This window comes from Neodiprion lecontei, chromosome 4 (genome assembly GCF_021901455.1).
Source record: "Neodiprion lecontei isolate iyNeoLeco1 chromosome 4, iyNeoLeco1.1, whole genome shotgun sequence".
NCBI lineage: Eukaryota > Metazoa > Arthropoda > Insecta > Hymenoptera > Diprionidae > Neodiprion > Neodiprion lecontei.
The window spans coordinates 13,331,095-13,344,749 of NC_060263.1; the positions used below are offsets into that span (position 1 = coordinate 13,331,095).

The window sequence follows — 13,655 nt, forward strand, 5'->3', positions numbered from 1 at the left end:
GGGCAAAGCGCAAATCGATCTCGTGTTGCGTTTGTAGAGTCCTCGAGTCGTTTTTACGGTGACCACCCTGACTACGCCATCGCCTCCAGGATGTAGTTCCACCACTCGACCCAGTCGCCACTGCATACATGGTTGGTTCTTGTCACTCAATAGGACTACCGTGTCCAGTGCGATATTTTCGGTCGGATTTATCCATTTCTGTCTCTTTTGTAACTCGCTCAAATATTCGAGTTGCCACCGGCGCCAGAATTCTTGTCGTGTCTTAGTGATCAGTTGCCACGAGGATATTCGGTTGTCTGGAACAAGCGAAAGATCATTTTCCGGCAGCATTATGAGCGGTCTTCCAACAAGAAAGTGCGCGGGGGTTAAAGCAATTGGATCGTTTGGATCTGTGGAAATAGGGCACAATGGGCGCGAATTGAGAATGCCCTCAATCTCGATTGCTAGAGTAGTCAATTCTTCGTACGTAAACAAAAGATCGCACATGACGCGTTTAAGATGGTGTTTATACGATTTTACAGCCGCCTCCCATATACCCCCGAAATGAGGTGAGAGGGGCCGATTGAAATGCCACTCAATTTTTCTGGTCGACGTAAATTCGTACAGTTGAGAACGGAAGTCTTCGGACTCTCTGACAGCGTAAAATTCACGAAGTTGACTGTTCGCGCCGACGAAATTCGTCCCATTGTCCGAATAGATATGGCCCGGAATGCCCCGACGACTGACGAATCGTCGTAAAGCCGCTATGAACGCGTCTGTTGACAGATCGCTTGCGATCTCGATATGAATAGCTTTAGTCGACATGCAAATAAATACGCAGCCGTAGACTTTAATGCTGCTCCGATTCCGATGTTTCTTTTCTTTTGCGAGTATCGGACCGAAATAATCTACTCCCGTGTGGTAGAACGGCGGTGCATTGTCTACTATAGATTTTGGCAAGTCGGCCATCTTGTACGTCTCTGGTTTAGCCCGAAACCGGATGCATCGCACGCAACGTCGCACGACTTTACGTATTTGATTTCTGCCGTCTAGTATCCAGAATCTTTGCCGGATACTATATAATGTCGATTGGATCCCAGTGTGAAAGAATTTTTCGTGCATGTGACGAATCAAAAGGTCGGTTACGTGATGTCGCGACGGAAGAAGGATCGGATTTCTTTGATCGAGCGAGATATCGGCCTTATTTATACGACCACCGACGCGAATCAAGCCTCTCTCGTCGACTCGCGGATTCAGAGATCCGAGTTTTGCGCATTTCACCCTTTCTTCGGATAAAAGACGATCGATTTCGTCTTGAAAGTGCGCTTGTTGGATTAATCGAATAACGCGATACTCGGCCTCCTCAATTTCCTTGATTGTCAAAGCGCCCTTGACATTATTGTTGGGTGAGAAACGTAAGCAGTACGCGACGACACGAATCAATCGTGTGTATGCCGAGAAATTTTTGAAAATTTCTTCCGATTGCGATTGCGAGAACATGCACAATAATTTTTTAATCCCCGGTAAATCCTTCTGAGGCGTTACCGCGACTTGCGGCCAAACGGATTCGGGCTGAGCTAGCCACGCAGGCCCCCGAAACCACGAGTCGTTATTTAAAAATTCCCGTGGAAATTGACCTCGCGACAACGCGTCTGCCGGATTCTGATCAGTCCGGATGTGCCGCCACTCCGCGTCTTTACTGACTTCCTGTATCTCTGCGACGCGATGTGCTTCAAACACCTTTAGGACTCTCGGATGTTTGTTTAGCCATTGTAAAACTAATGTTGAGTCTGACCAGAAAATTGTCTTGTACACGCGAAAACTCGTTACCTCGAGGACTTCGCGATATAAGCGAGCAAGTGTCAAAGCGCCGCTGAGTTCGAGTCGAGGGATGGTTTGATCTTTTAGCGGAGCCACCCGTCCCTTTGAACAGAAAAGTCTTACGCGAATTTCGCCGTCCTGCTCGCAAGAGCGCACGTATATACAAGCTCCGTAACCTGTCTGATTCGCGTCGCAAAATCCGTGAATCTGGATATCGATTGGGTTATTTGTCGAAACGTATCGGTCAATTTTTAAATTGTTGATTAATGACAGTTGTTCCGCGAACGATCGCCACGCGGAATCTAACGCGCTGGGTACGGACTCGTCCCATGTAGTTTTTGCTTTCCAGCATCGTTGCATAATCACTTTCGAGGTGAGAATCACCGGACCGAGTAAACCGAGGGGGTCGAAAATTTTCGCGATTTCTGATAAGATATATCGTTTTGTGACCTTCTCGGAGGGCTCGATACGTTTCACCGTATAAAGGAAGTCGTCATTCCGCGCGTTCCATGATATACCGAGTGTTTTGTGCACAGGACTTTCGTCTGTCAGAAAATCGATATCTGCGGTTTTTTTGCTCAAATTATTTAGGGCCTGCGGGTGATTTGACGCTCATTGTCGAATGTCGAATCCACCACGCTTCAATATTTCGATCACTTCGTCCCGAATTTGTACGATTTCCTCAAAGGTGTTTGCCTTTGCCCCTGATAACAAATCGTCGACGTATAAGTCGCGCGTTAAAACCTCGGCCCCCTTAGGATAATCCGCGCTCTCATCGCTTGCAAGTTTTTGTACGATTCGTATCGCAAGAAACGGAGCTGACGACACGCCGAACGTTACGGTGTTTAGTTCGAATACGCGAATTCTTTCCTGTTGGAGCCAAAAAACTCGTTGGTACCGACGATCGCTAGGGGCGATCCAAATTTGTCGGTACATTTTCGCGATGTCCGCGGTAATCACAAATTTATAACTGCGAAATCGTAAAAGATGCTCGATTAGTTTCAATTGAATAGTCGGGCCGACCATCAGCGTATCGTTAAGCGACACTCCCATGGTTGTTTTGGCGGACGCATCGAAGACAACTCGGGTCTGCGTCGTAGCACTTGTCGCCTTTATGACCGCGTGGTGTGGGATATAATAACCGGGTAGTGATTCGTCGACAACGAGTGACATATGGCCTAGTTCTATGTACTCATTCATAACGCGATGATATTCCGCTTTAAGGACCGGGTCCGCGTTAAGCCTTTTTTGCAAGCCAGCAAATCGTCGCAAAGCCATAGATCGCGAATCACCGAGGTCTCGATCGGCGCTGCGGAACGGCAGACGAACGACGTACCGTCCCGACGGTTCGCGAGTGACGTTTCGAATGAAATGAGTTTCACAGCTTGTATTTTCCGATAATTTTCTTTGACTAGCGTTTGCATCATCGAGCAACCAGAATTTTTCTATTGTTTCCTTTAATTCGGTCAGTTGGCACGACGTTCGTTTCCCGACCGTGGTGTTTGATTTTCCGCCGGCAACGGCCCAGCCGAGCTGAGTTTTCTGTAAGACGAGATCGCAGCCGTCGCGGGACAAATCACATTGTCCGATCGATAATAATGACAACGTTGTCCCTGACCCGATGAGGATGTCGATCCTTCCAGGCGAATGAAATTGCGGATCGGCCAATTTTACATTCCGCGGTAAGTCGATTGATTCGCGAGGAAAGATTTCGTTTGGTACGTTATCAGCTATTTTCGGTATGACCAGAAACGTGAGAGTTTTGTTGAAATTATCGTGTATCGAATAAAATGTACATTCGACCGCGCCTTTAGAAATTGTATTTGCGTCGTCGATCATTCCTACCGTGATCGTGCACGCGCGTATCGGTAGTTTCAATTCTCTCACAAGATCCTCCGTGATAAAATGCGCTGTCGCACAAGTGTCTAATAAAGCGCGACGTTTTAGGTATTGACCGCGTGAGTCTTTGACGCGTATTTGAGCGCTCAGCATTAACTGCGACTGTAACGCCCTTGACGTGAAGCTGTGTGTAATCATTTTGCTACATGTTAAATTTACCTTTGTTGTCGACTTAGGTGTATCCGATTGTATCGTTTCTTGGGTCGCGTGGGTGGATGCAGCAGGAGATTCGTCGTGCAAAAGAGTGTGGTGAAACCTGGAGCAGTTTTTGCAATGCGTCGAAGTGCATTTGCCGCGGTGCGAGCGCAGGCAATTTTTACACAGCGATGAACCCTTGACGAAATTCCACCGTTGGTGAACCGTCATTTTTTGAAATTCGCGACACTGGTATGTGGGATGACTCTCCCGTTTGCACACTACGCACTTTGCTGACGTGCCTATCGCTAACGCACGCGCGCCATTTTCTCCGCGTCGAGTCTTGACTCCGCTCTGATCTTTATAATTCGGAAGCGGTCGTTTGTAATTGGTCTCTGTTTTGGAACGCGATACATCTTGTTCGAGCGTATATAAACGAAACGCGGTCTCGGAGACGAATTTGTAAATTTGCTCGAGTGTTAGCGAGGTGTCGAGATTGAGCGTCTCTTCCCACTTGACCCGAATATTGTTGGGTAACGCGCGTTCGATTATCCGGACTAACAAGTGTTCATCTGGTGTCACGTCCAATGACGCGAGCATGTTCACGTGTTGGCGCATGTCGTCGACGAGTCGCGCTAAATCTTTATGCGTCGCCCTTTTTACCGCAGGCATCTCGAGGATCGCGTCGAGATGTTTTACGATCAAAATTCGAGTCTTGTCATACGAATCTAGAAGTAACTTCCATGCCGTCCCGTTATTTCTTCGCTCACGTTGTTAATGAGAATTTTGTTTAACGCGTCACCCTCTAGGCAATTTTTTAGATATAAGAATTTTTGTAATTTCGTTATGTCTTCGCGAGAGTCGATCATTGTCAAAAATGTATTTTTAAATGCGTGCGTGCGGCCCCTATGTTCCTTTGTGTGATCTGGTGCGCATGTGCAGTAAACTAAAATTCACGAAGACAAGCAATGGCTCGGCGAGGAAAGAAGATCGCGAACGTGACAGGGAAAAATCACCGAATCTTTTACTGATTATCTGCTTTTTATCAGTTATATCCCAATTGGATTATTGTCTCAGTTGATAAAAAGCAAAATTTAGCGTGCTTTCGTACTGAAACAAAAACGCCCGAAGGCAGAGTGCAGCAGAATGAAGCCCAAATGACAGGAGCAATTAAATTAGGCGTCTGTTCCTACTTACAGTAAACAGAGGGAGGAAGGAGGGCGGGAGGGAGGGATGGAGGGCGGGAGGGGAGAGAGAGAGAGAGAGAGAGAGAGAGAGAGAGAGAGAGAGAGAGAGAGAGAGAGAGAGAGAGAGAGAGAGAGAGAGAGAGAGAGAGAGAGAGAGAGAGAGAGAGAGAGAGAGAGAGAGAGAGAGAGAGAGAGAGAGAGAGAGAGAGAGAGAGAGTTTGAAAACAAGCTTACGCCGATGTATCATATAACAACGAGCTTGACACGGTCAATTTTCCAGTCCTTGTGAAACTATCAAAGAAAGATCGGCAAATCTGCAATATACTCCCGTATGTGAAGAAAGGTTGGCCACCGCAGCTTCAATCCAAATTCGAAAAAAAAATGCCGAATTCGAAAAAGCGTGTTGTGGAATAAAGAGCGACCTTTCAATAGACAAGTATGGATTGTTCAAAGGTTGCCGACCAGTAGTACCAGTAAAGTTAGGAGAATCAATTTCACGACAATTTCACGCATCGCATATGGGTACGACAAAAATGAAAAAGGCAGCTACGTCCTACGTATGTTGGCTCACAAAAAAATGAGATATCAAAGTGACAGGAAGTACATGCTGAACATGCTTCGTGGGTTGGCAAAAACTTGCAAAGATGCCTTTGACTCCTTGGCCGTGGTCTAAGCAGCCTTGATTAAGATAACATAGCAATGTTCTGTCATTCGACAGCTATACGTTCATAACAGTGATGGACATTCACTCGAAGTGCGTAGGAGCTGCGGATATCAGTGCAAATACAAAATCGTCTGAAATAATAAATTATTTCGCGCGTTTCATGTGATCTAAATATCTCGTTACGAACAATGGTCCACAGTATGCTAGTGAGGAGTTTGCAGTATACCTACACTAAATCAAATGCAATTAAGCCCATTTTTTCACCAGCTTATCATTTCGCAATAAATTGTGCTGCTGAAAATTTTGTCGTCACCTTTAAAGCGGAAGTTAAGAAAATAACGAAGCACGGTTGGACTCTGTTGCAAGCGATTGATCTGTTTCTGACCGACCGCCGAACAACACCACATTGTACCACAGCGTACGGTCCATAACCTTGGCTTATGTTCAGACGCAAATTGAGGATCCGAATCGATTTACTGAGACCCAACATTCAAGACATGGTTAAATAAAACCAAGCGACGCGAAAACAACATGATTCAGGGTCACATGCTGTACATATAGAAATAGGCAATACAGTTTGGATCAACGATCATCAGGTACGTAGCGAAAAGCGAGTACAAGCAATAATAATGAAACAGCTGTCTCCAGTCACGCTTATTGTCAAAGTAGAAATTTTCCCTGGAAAAATTTGGAAAAGGTATCTGGATCAGATCATACGAATTAAGGTACCTGTAAACTCTCCGAAAAACCTAAAGCAAATTATGTGCGTACAGCCGCCCTCGACAGTGCGGAGGTCCAAGCGTTTGATGAAAACATAATTTAAGAAAAAAGGGGGGACAGAGAAGTAAACTCAAATCATTATCTTACAGTTTCTAGTCGCGAGAGATTTATCAAGCACTGGAAGAAGGGCAAAAATTCTTTTAGTTTGTTGATGTTGAAAACGATACCGTAAATATTTTGGATTAAGCTGGGTTGAATTAAAAAGTGCACTGCGTTACGCAGTACTTACATACGTACAGTACCCGTTCTCTTTCTCACTCCTCGTATAAAATGTGACCACCTTAACAACGTGCCACGAATGCGGATGAAACAGAGTTTATTCATCCGAGATATTGAGCTTCATTCTATCCACCAAACCTAACGGTTTAAAATAAGCTCAAGATTTCTTATGAAAAAAACTATTGTAACGGTTTCTTTAATGCCAAGTGGCCATGTTAATATTTTAATAATTGAAGGGCGAATAATTGGAAATTTACACTACAAGTGAAGATGAAATTTCTTTTAACAAAAAGAATACCAGGCACATTTTACTGAGTGTTACAATTTTTATTTTTTTTTTATTTCGATCATGTTTCACTATCCAAGAAGATGATCTCTTAATAATGCCGGATACCTATTTTCAACTACTCATTCACTCATCCATTTATACAGACACGTTAAAATACGCCAATAGGCCCCCAAGTTGATTACGTCGCTTGTGTCGTTTTACATAGAAGGTATGAAATAGGTGACTCGAAAAAAACTACTAGGTGGAAACTCTGTTGAAGTGATTCGAAATTAAACAAAAGGTGTGAAGCGAAATTAACAGAATTTTGCAGTACATCAAAATGAAATGTGAAGTTATTTTACAATGGTTTACTTAACTTCAAAACGCTGATGATCATTACGAACGGTGACACAGTACGACTACCGTTCGTAAAAAAGGCAGATAGAGATCCTCGATGATTGGCCACAGGCTCCGTAGATTGGCTTTTTCGTCGTTGATATTTAATGTGTCTACAGACTTCACAGATGTTATATGAAGATTTGTTCCTTAGTTAATTAATTCGAGGTCACATAGACAATGATAATTGAAACTTAGTACGTAAATTGAATTTGGAAAATTTAAACAAGGCACGTGGCCACGAGGTATTTATTTATGGTGACTCATCGCCTCGGCGTCTTCTCGGGGAGTCCTTTCTGGGGACTCTCCGGAAATTGGTCAAGTATCTCTCGTGGTTGTCATATTTGTTTTGGCTTGGCCTTTATTCTGGCAGGTGTCGTCATGTACCTGTCACACTATGTTCACCAAAGGATTCCTGTTTTAGATTTTTTCTTCTCCAGTTGAGTTATGACAAATGCGAAATATGTTTCTTTACCTAAAAGGGAAGAATTGTGATATAGTTTCTACTTGTAAGACCACGCAGTGAGGCGCATGCGTGCGCATGGCTCTCCAGTGTGTATTGTCGAACTGGCTGAGCCTCACCATATCTGGACGACGCGTTATTAAATAAAGATTGAAGTAACATTCAAACTCTAAAATTGTCATTGAACCCATACCCATTAGCGCAGTTACTAAGTTTTAGATGGATAGGGTGGACCGGGGTCAGCTTTGACAGGGGTCAGTTGCAACATGTAAAATACTCCTGCTTAGAGATTGTACTGTAACGTACTAGTGCGATCAGCACACATACACGACGAAGACAGCCTGGTACACGGACAGAGATGCGGCTGAAGATCTAACTTGACCATAAGATAATCCCGTACATACATCCGACGAGGTACGCAACGCGTCAACACGTTCCGGTTCAATCGGGATTTCGACTATATAAGGCTGGCTGGCTTGCAATTAGCTGTAGTGTCATGGCATAGAGCGGACCTGAATTATGCGATAGTTGAGGATCAATTTGAGCAAAATGCCATATTGAATCGAAGGAGAAATTAGAAGTTCGATAATGTTAATTCATTAATCAATTAGATAAAACTCAAAAGATGAAGAAACTGTGTTCAAACACCCTTTTCTCAGAATTTATTCAAATTGATTTCGTAGTTACCTAATAGCAGTGAATAAGCGTTAAACCAAATCCAATGGAAAGAAAAATGAAATGAGTTTCAACTTAGAAATTAATTCTTTATAGTTCTTAATTTTTTATTCTTTTTCCTTATACTGATCATTTTTATAAGTCGAAAGTCATGAATTATTCTGTTTGTTATAAAACATTTGATATACGGTATGCACCTTATTTTTTGTAAAATGTTTGTTTTCTTATCTGACGCAGCTACAAATCGACTCAATGAGAACAGATCTCAGCAAGAGTGAGACAAATTAGGTGTATGGCACTGTATTATTACTGATATTTGAGGATCCCGAGTTTGATGGACAGCCATGGTTGAAACCCCTGGTAGAAGATAGGGAGATATCGCATTCAAAACAATAACGGGCATGACACGCTTGGCAAAGCATACGCCCCACTCTATAGTACGAAGACGGCAACGGTAATTAAAAACTGCCTCAGGCCGTGAGACACGGTATACGCAGTGACGGTACTTCAAAATCTCCGAGTAAGACCAAATCCGTGAAAATTCGCTCAACATAGTAGCACAGGGCTTCTTTGGTTAACCAGAACCTAAACCTAAACCTTCCTTCCCTCAATTGCAGAGGTAGTCTTTCTTCTATTCATTACATCGAATAATTACTATTTCATTACAGTCAACTGATTGACAATTACGGCTATCACAAGAGAGAAAGAGAGAGAGAGTGAGAGAACGGATGGGGGGGGGGGTGCGGGGGGAGGGGGACGAGAAAGGCTGCGAGCAATGCCAACTGCTAGATCTGAATCACCACTACTGACCCCGGTTACAATTGACCCTAGTCTACCCAACATAAGTTTTTAGTAACCATGTATCGTGTCCTGACGTAAACAATATTTGATTCCAGGGATCAGCGCGTCCTGTGAGACTATTCTCGACGCGGAAGTCGATGTGGAGCGTGAAGCAAGCCTACAGCTGGCTGTGAATGCCAGGCAACCAAATATACGCTTAGCAAACATCGGGGATTTATCGAGAGTGCGATTTCTAATGCCAAACAACGTAATTGAGTCAAGTATCACTATTTTTTCCTCATCTGGGGTATCTTCCGAAGTCGAGGTAAACGTAACGGCCAACTCCTATATTTCATCTAAAGGCACTGAGCTCGCTCAAACAACTTTGAATTCATCAACGGCGGTGTCAGTTCCCTTCAAGGTTTGGACAAACGCCTTTCACTACATCACAGTCCGTCTTCTATCTGGTTCTTCCACTGACGTCTCTGTCGTTCTCAACAACAGTGTCCAACATTTTTCTGATGCTACCGTGGTCAGATTGACCAGAAAATCGTACCCAGATTTTTTCCTATTTGACTACGAATACCTTGTAGACAACCAGACGAAATCCTCATCCGTGCAGCTGACTACGACTTCAACCAGTGTTTTCTCCTTCGAGATAAATTCGATCAGTGATACCGGTGGAACTCTAACCGTCGCTCTTAGGCTAAAGGACAAAGGAAAGTCTGAGCCAGAAAATTTTACAGTCTTCGGTTGTGTCCACCTTGGAACATTACAGGACATCTCTCCGGAGACTGGACGCTGTTTTTCGAATATTATGGAGTCCAAGCTTCCAGTCCTTGTAACCTCAAAGACTGATCCCGGCCCTATCTACGTCCATATACCCTTTCCGGAACCTGGCTTATGGTACCTAAGCCTGAGAGCTTTTTTGCGTTCTATGAACTGCACCTGTCCCGAGACCTGTCAAGAAAACTCTACAATGTGTCCTTGCCTGATCCCTGCTTCCGGTACAGTTGAAATGAGCGTGGCCTCTTCGCCATGTATAGAAGGAAACTGCGGAATGCATGGACGCTGTATTCACTACATGAATGGAGGTTTTGTGTTTTCTGGATGCCACTGCCTACGGGATTATAGAGGGTTTGACTGCACTGATGATCAGTACGTTCAAAACGATTCATCAGTACTCATAGGTCTGCTAATGCTTACCTTGAGCAACCTGGTCTTCGTGGGATCCATCTATTTTGCTCTTCATAGAGCCTATTATGCAGAGGCATTGATTTATTTCGCGGTCATGTTTTTTTCCACCTTTTACCACGCCTGCGAGTCCGGCGAGAGCGTTTACAACTTCTGCATAATGCGAGTTGCCGTCCTCCAGTTCTGTGACTTCTTCACAGCGCTCCTTGCCTTCTGGGTCACCCTTGTCGCCATGGTCGGTTTGACCCCCCGGTCAACGGCCATCTTGGACCTTGGAGGTGCCGTCGTCCTAGCTACATGTGCGGAACTCAATAGAACAGCACTTTGGGTTTTCATGACGCCCACGATCACAGGTTCATGCTTAGTGGCTTTTTTTTGGATTAAACGCTGTCGGGCAAGAAACACGATTCACTATCCGGCCAAGTGCTACCAATATTACTATTTCCCAGCAGGAATCGGTTTGGTCACCTTGGGACTTATTTGCTACACCTTTCTGCAAACTCAGATGAATTACAGTCTAGTGCACAGCTTTTGGCATATGGCAGTGGCTGGCGGTGTAATGCTACTGCTGCCTAATCGCAAGCACTTAAAATGAGACGAAATTTTATTCAGAATTTCATTATTTGCTTTATGTATCTCCTACAATTCTGTGAGGAATACCACCGCAACATATATTGTTTAACCAAAACAAAGAATTCAACTCTTGGGTGTTTTTCTACACCCCAAGTCAACAGTTTTACAAATAAATACACTTCCGAATAACAAATTTAGGTTAAATAATAAAGTATCGGGATGAAGGATAACGAACCAACTTTCAGTAACCAAGGAATTGGACTTGGAAGTAACTCAAAGTGTTCCGAAGACTTTCAAAATCTCAAATTTACCAAAAATTCGGGTCACTGACGAGGCAAATACATTAAGTTATGTGCACAAATTGTACAGGGAAGAGAATCTCAACTAGAGGGGAATGTTGTTACGCAATGTAATATCTCTTCACTATCAGTGGATATCCATTATTTAGAATAAGTTTTGATGAAATGTTTGTTAAAGGTGGTAAGATATTTGATCTTAAACCGAATCGTGGATCATTCTGATCCAATGTTAAATGCCATTCAATTTACAGGCAGTTGCATTCATTTAGACGTATTGAAGTATAAAATGTAGGCTAGTAGTCCAAACATTCGCCTTATATCGTATACAAAAGTGTTAGATTACACCTCAGTAATGAACATGAGCATAGCCAAGCATGTATCGAAATATTACTACGTATGTTGTAACGATCAGCTATGAGCAGTACCCATAAGCGATAACTGTTAGCTACATAGTAAAGATACGACGGGCGCCGACAACCACCGAGATTAGCCGACGTCACCCGAATTCAGAGGCCACTGACAGAATGCAGCGGACTTGCGGAACACGGACATGGTGAAGGCACGGCAGACACCGAGGACAATCGAGGTTAGTGAACGTAACTCACACGGAGTTAGAAGATACAGACGGGAAGCAGAGGCAGACTCGCTAGACACGGACATGGAATCGCGAGACTGACCGCGACGGTGCACCAGGGGTACTCGCCAGCAGATCTCAGGCAGAGCGCCGCGCTGTTTTATTTTGCTACGGGACGTTGTTCATCTAGAACATGTTCAAGAACTTAGAATCAAATAGTATCGGTATGAGTATTCAAGCATAGCGCTTAGATTCTTTAATTAAATTTTAATCTTGAACCGATAGAGTCCACGACAGCACGGAATTTTAAATGAGCTAGAATTGCAGAGTATGGAAAGGTAGAAGAGTTAGGGAAAATTTAACATTGAGATCACAGGAGCAGAATCTACGAATCCTGTATTATTTTTATTTTACTTTAATGTTTGTATGATTTTTCTTCTGAAGATTCTTTTTTTTTGTATCATTTTCTCTGAATGTAATCTTTGATTAATTGACTCGTTCTTAAAAAATTTCATCACATCTGTACTTCAGTTCGTTATCACTATCGGTTAGAGTTGATATTGGATAGAATTAACAGATGGCGTGCATTCATCACGGTGGTTGGACGGCACTGTGAAAACCGTGTTCGGGACCAATACCTGGCAAAACGCAGCCTGACCGGCAGCCATGGCTACCGTCTTGGTCTGCAGTTTAGCTATCGTATTTAGTTAATCAGAGGTTGTCAGCTCTGGCTTCTGTGCCAAAGTCTGAGCACGGAGGTGGCTCCAATTTTCGCGAGTCCACGATATAGAAGGGAGCACTGGCTTGTGATCGTGTCTCCGACTAGGTAACAACGGTTAGAAACCCTTGTCTCTGAGAGAGAGAGCAATGGCCTCAAGCCCTTGTTTTCTGAAGCGAGCAACAGTGACAAACGCTTGTCTACAATCAAAGCAGCTCTGGTTATTCCCAAGTCTGCAACAGCTCTCAGAGATTGATCCTACGCTTAGCCTATCAAAGTGTGTACTATTCATTTAATTAATTCTTACTCATTACAGCATCTGAGACAAAGACATTCACAATAACACTACGTTCCCACAAGCATTGACTCCGGGAACAGCCCGCACACGTAACAATATATTGTAACAATTTTTGTTAGAACCTGTTACTAGGGTTATCTAACGCACACCTTAGTGTGTATCATCAGATTTTTTTAAAAATAAATCGATGAATCTCATTAGTCAGATGCATATAATCAGGTCGTGTGTTCAGAATTCCATTTCGTCAACCCATATCCCCATTTAAATTGTAATTCTCTCCTTTCTTTACGGCTTCGCATTTACTCACATAAAAATAGATCGTTACACCGTGACTGGCCAGCTTTCTTTGATTTTTAACGCAATTCTAATATATACTTCTCGCAAAAATTAAGGGAACAACAAAATTTTCGCAATTCTTTGGTGATTTTCAACAGGCTGTATTTCAGTGAAAAATGGTCGTGCAAGAAATAAAAAAACAAAGTTTTTGAAGCTTGAAGACTCTAGTTTTTGAATTTTTTGGTTAAAAATTTTTTGAAGCACTATTAGCCATGCAATCCTTGGATAAAGCACGAAGAAAAAATTTTCAAAATTTTTTACATTTTTTTTTTCGCTCTACGGGCATGGAAAAATTTTTCCGAGCTAAACCAATACATAGGTCGCATAGCCTGTTTATTCAGCTTTAAGATGCTTTTTTTTAAACCTCGATACGACCATTTGTCTTCGAGGTATCGAA

General features: G+C 43.3%; 1 protein-coding gene across 2 annotated transcripts in view; it reads left to right on the top strand.

The window, feature by feature from the left end:
- Window positions 1-13,360, top strand: part of LOC107217132 (transmembrane protein 8B-like) — a 557,855-nt gene extending 544,495 nt beyond the window's left edge. For both annotated transcript variants that reach the window (XM_046738348.1, XM_046738347.1), the window contains one exon: window positions 9,383-13,360. In XM_046738348.1, coding sequence (XP_046594304.1) covers window positions 9,383-11,055 — 1,673 coding nt within the window. In that variant the 3' untranslated portion in view covers window positions 11,056-13,360. The remainder of the gene's footprint in view (window positions 1-9,382) is intronic.
- Window positions 13,361-13,655: the final 295 nt, after the last annotated feature.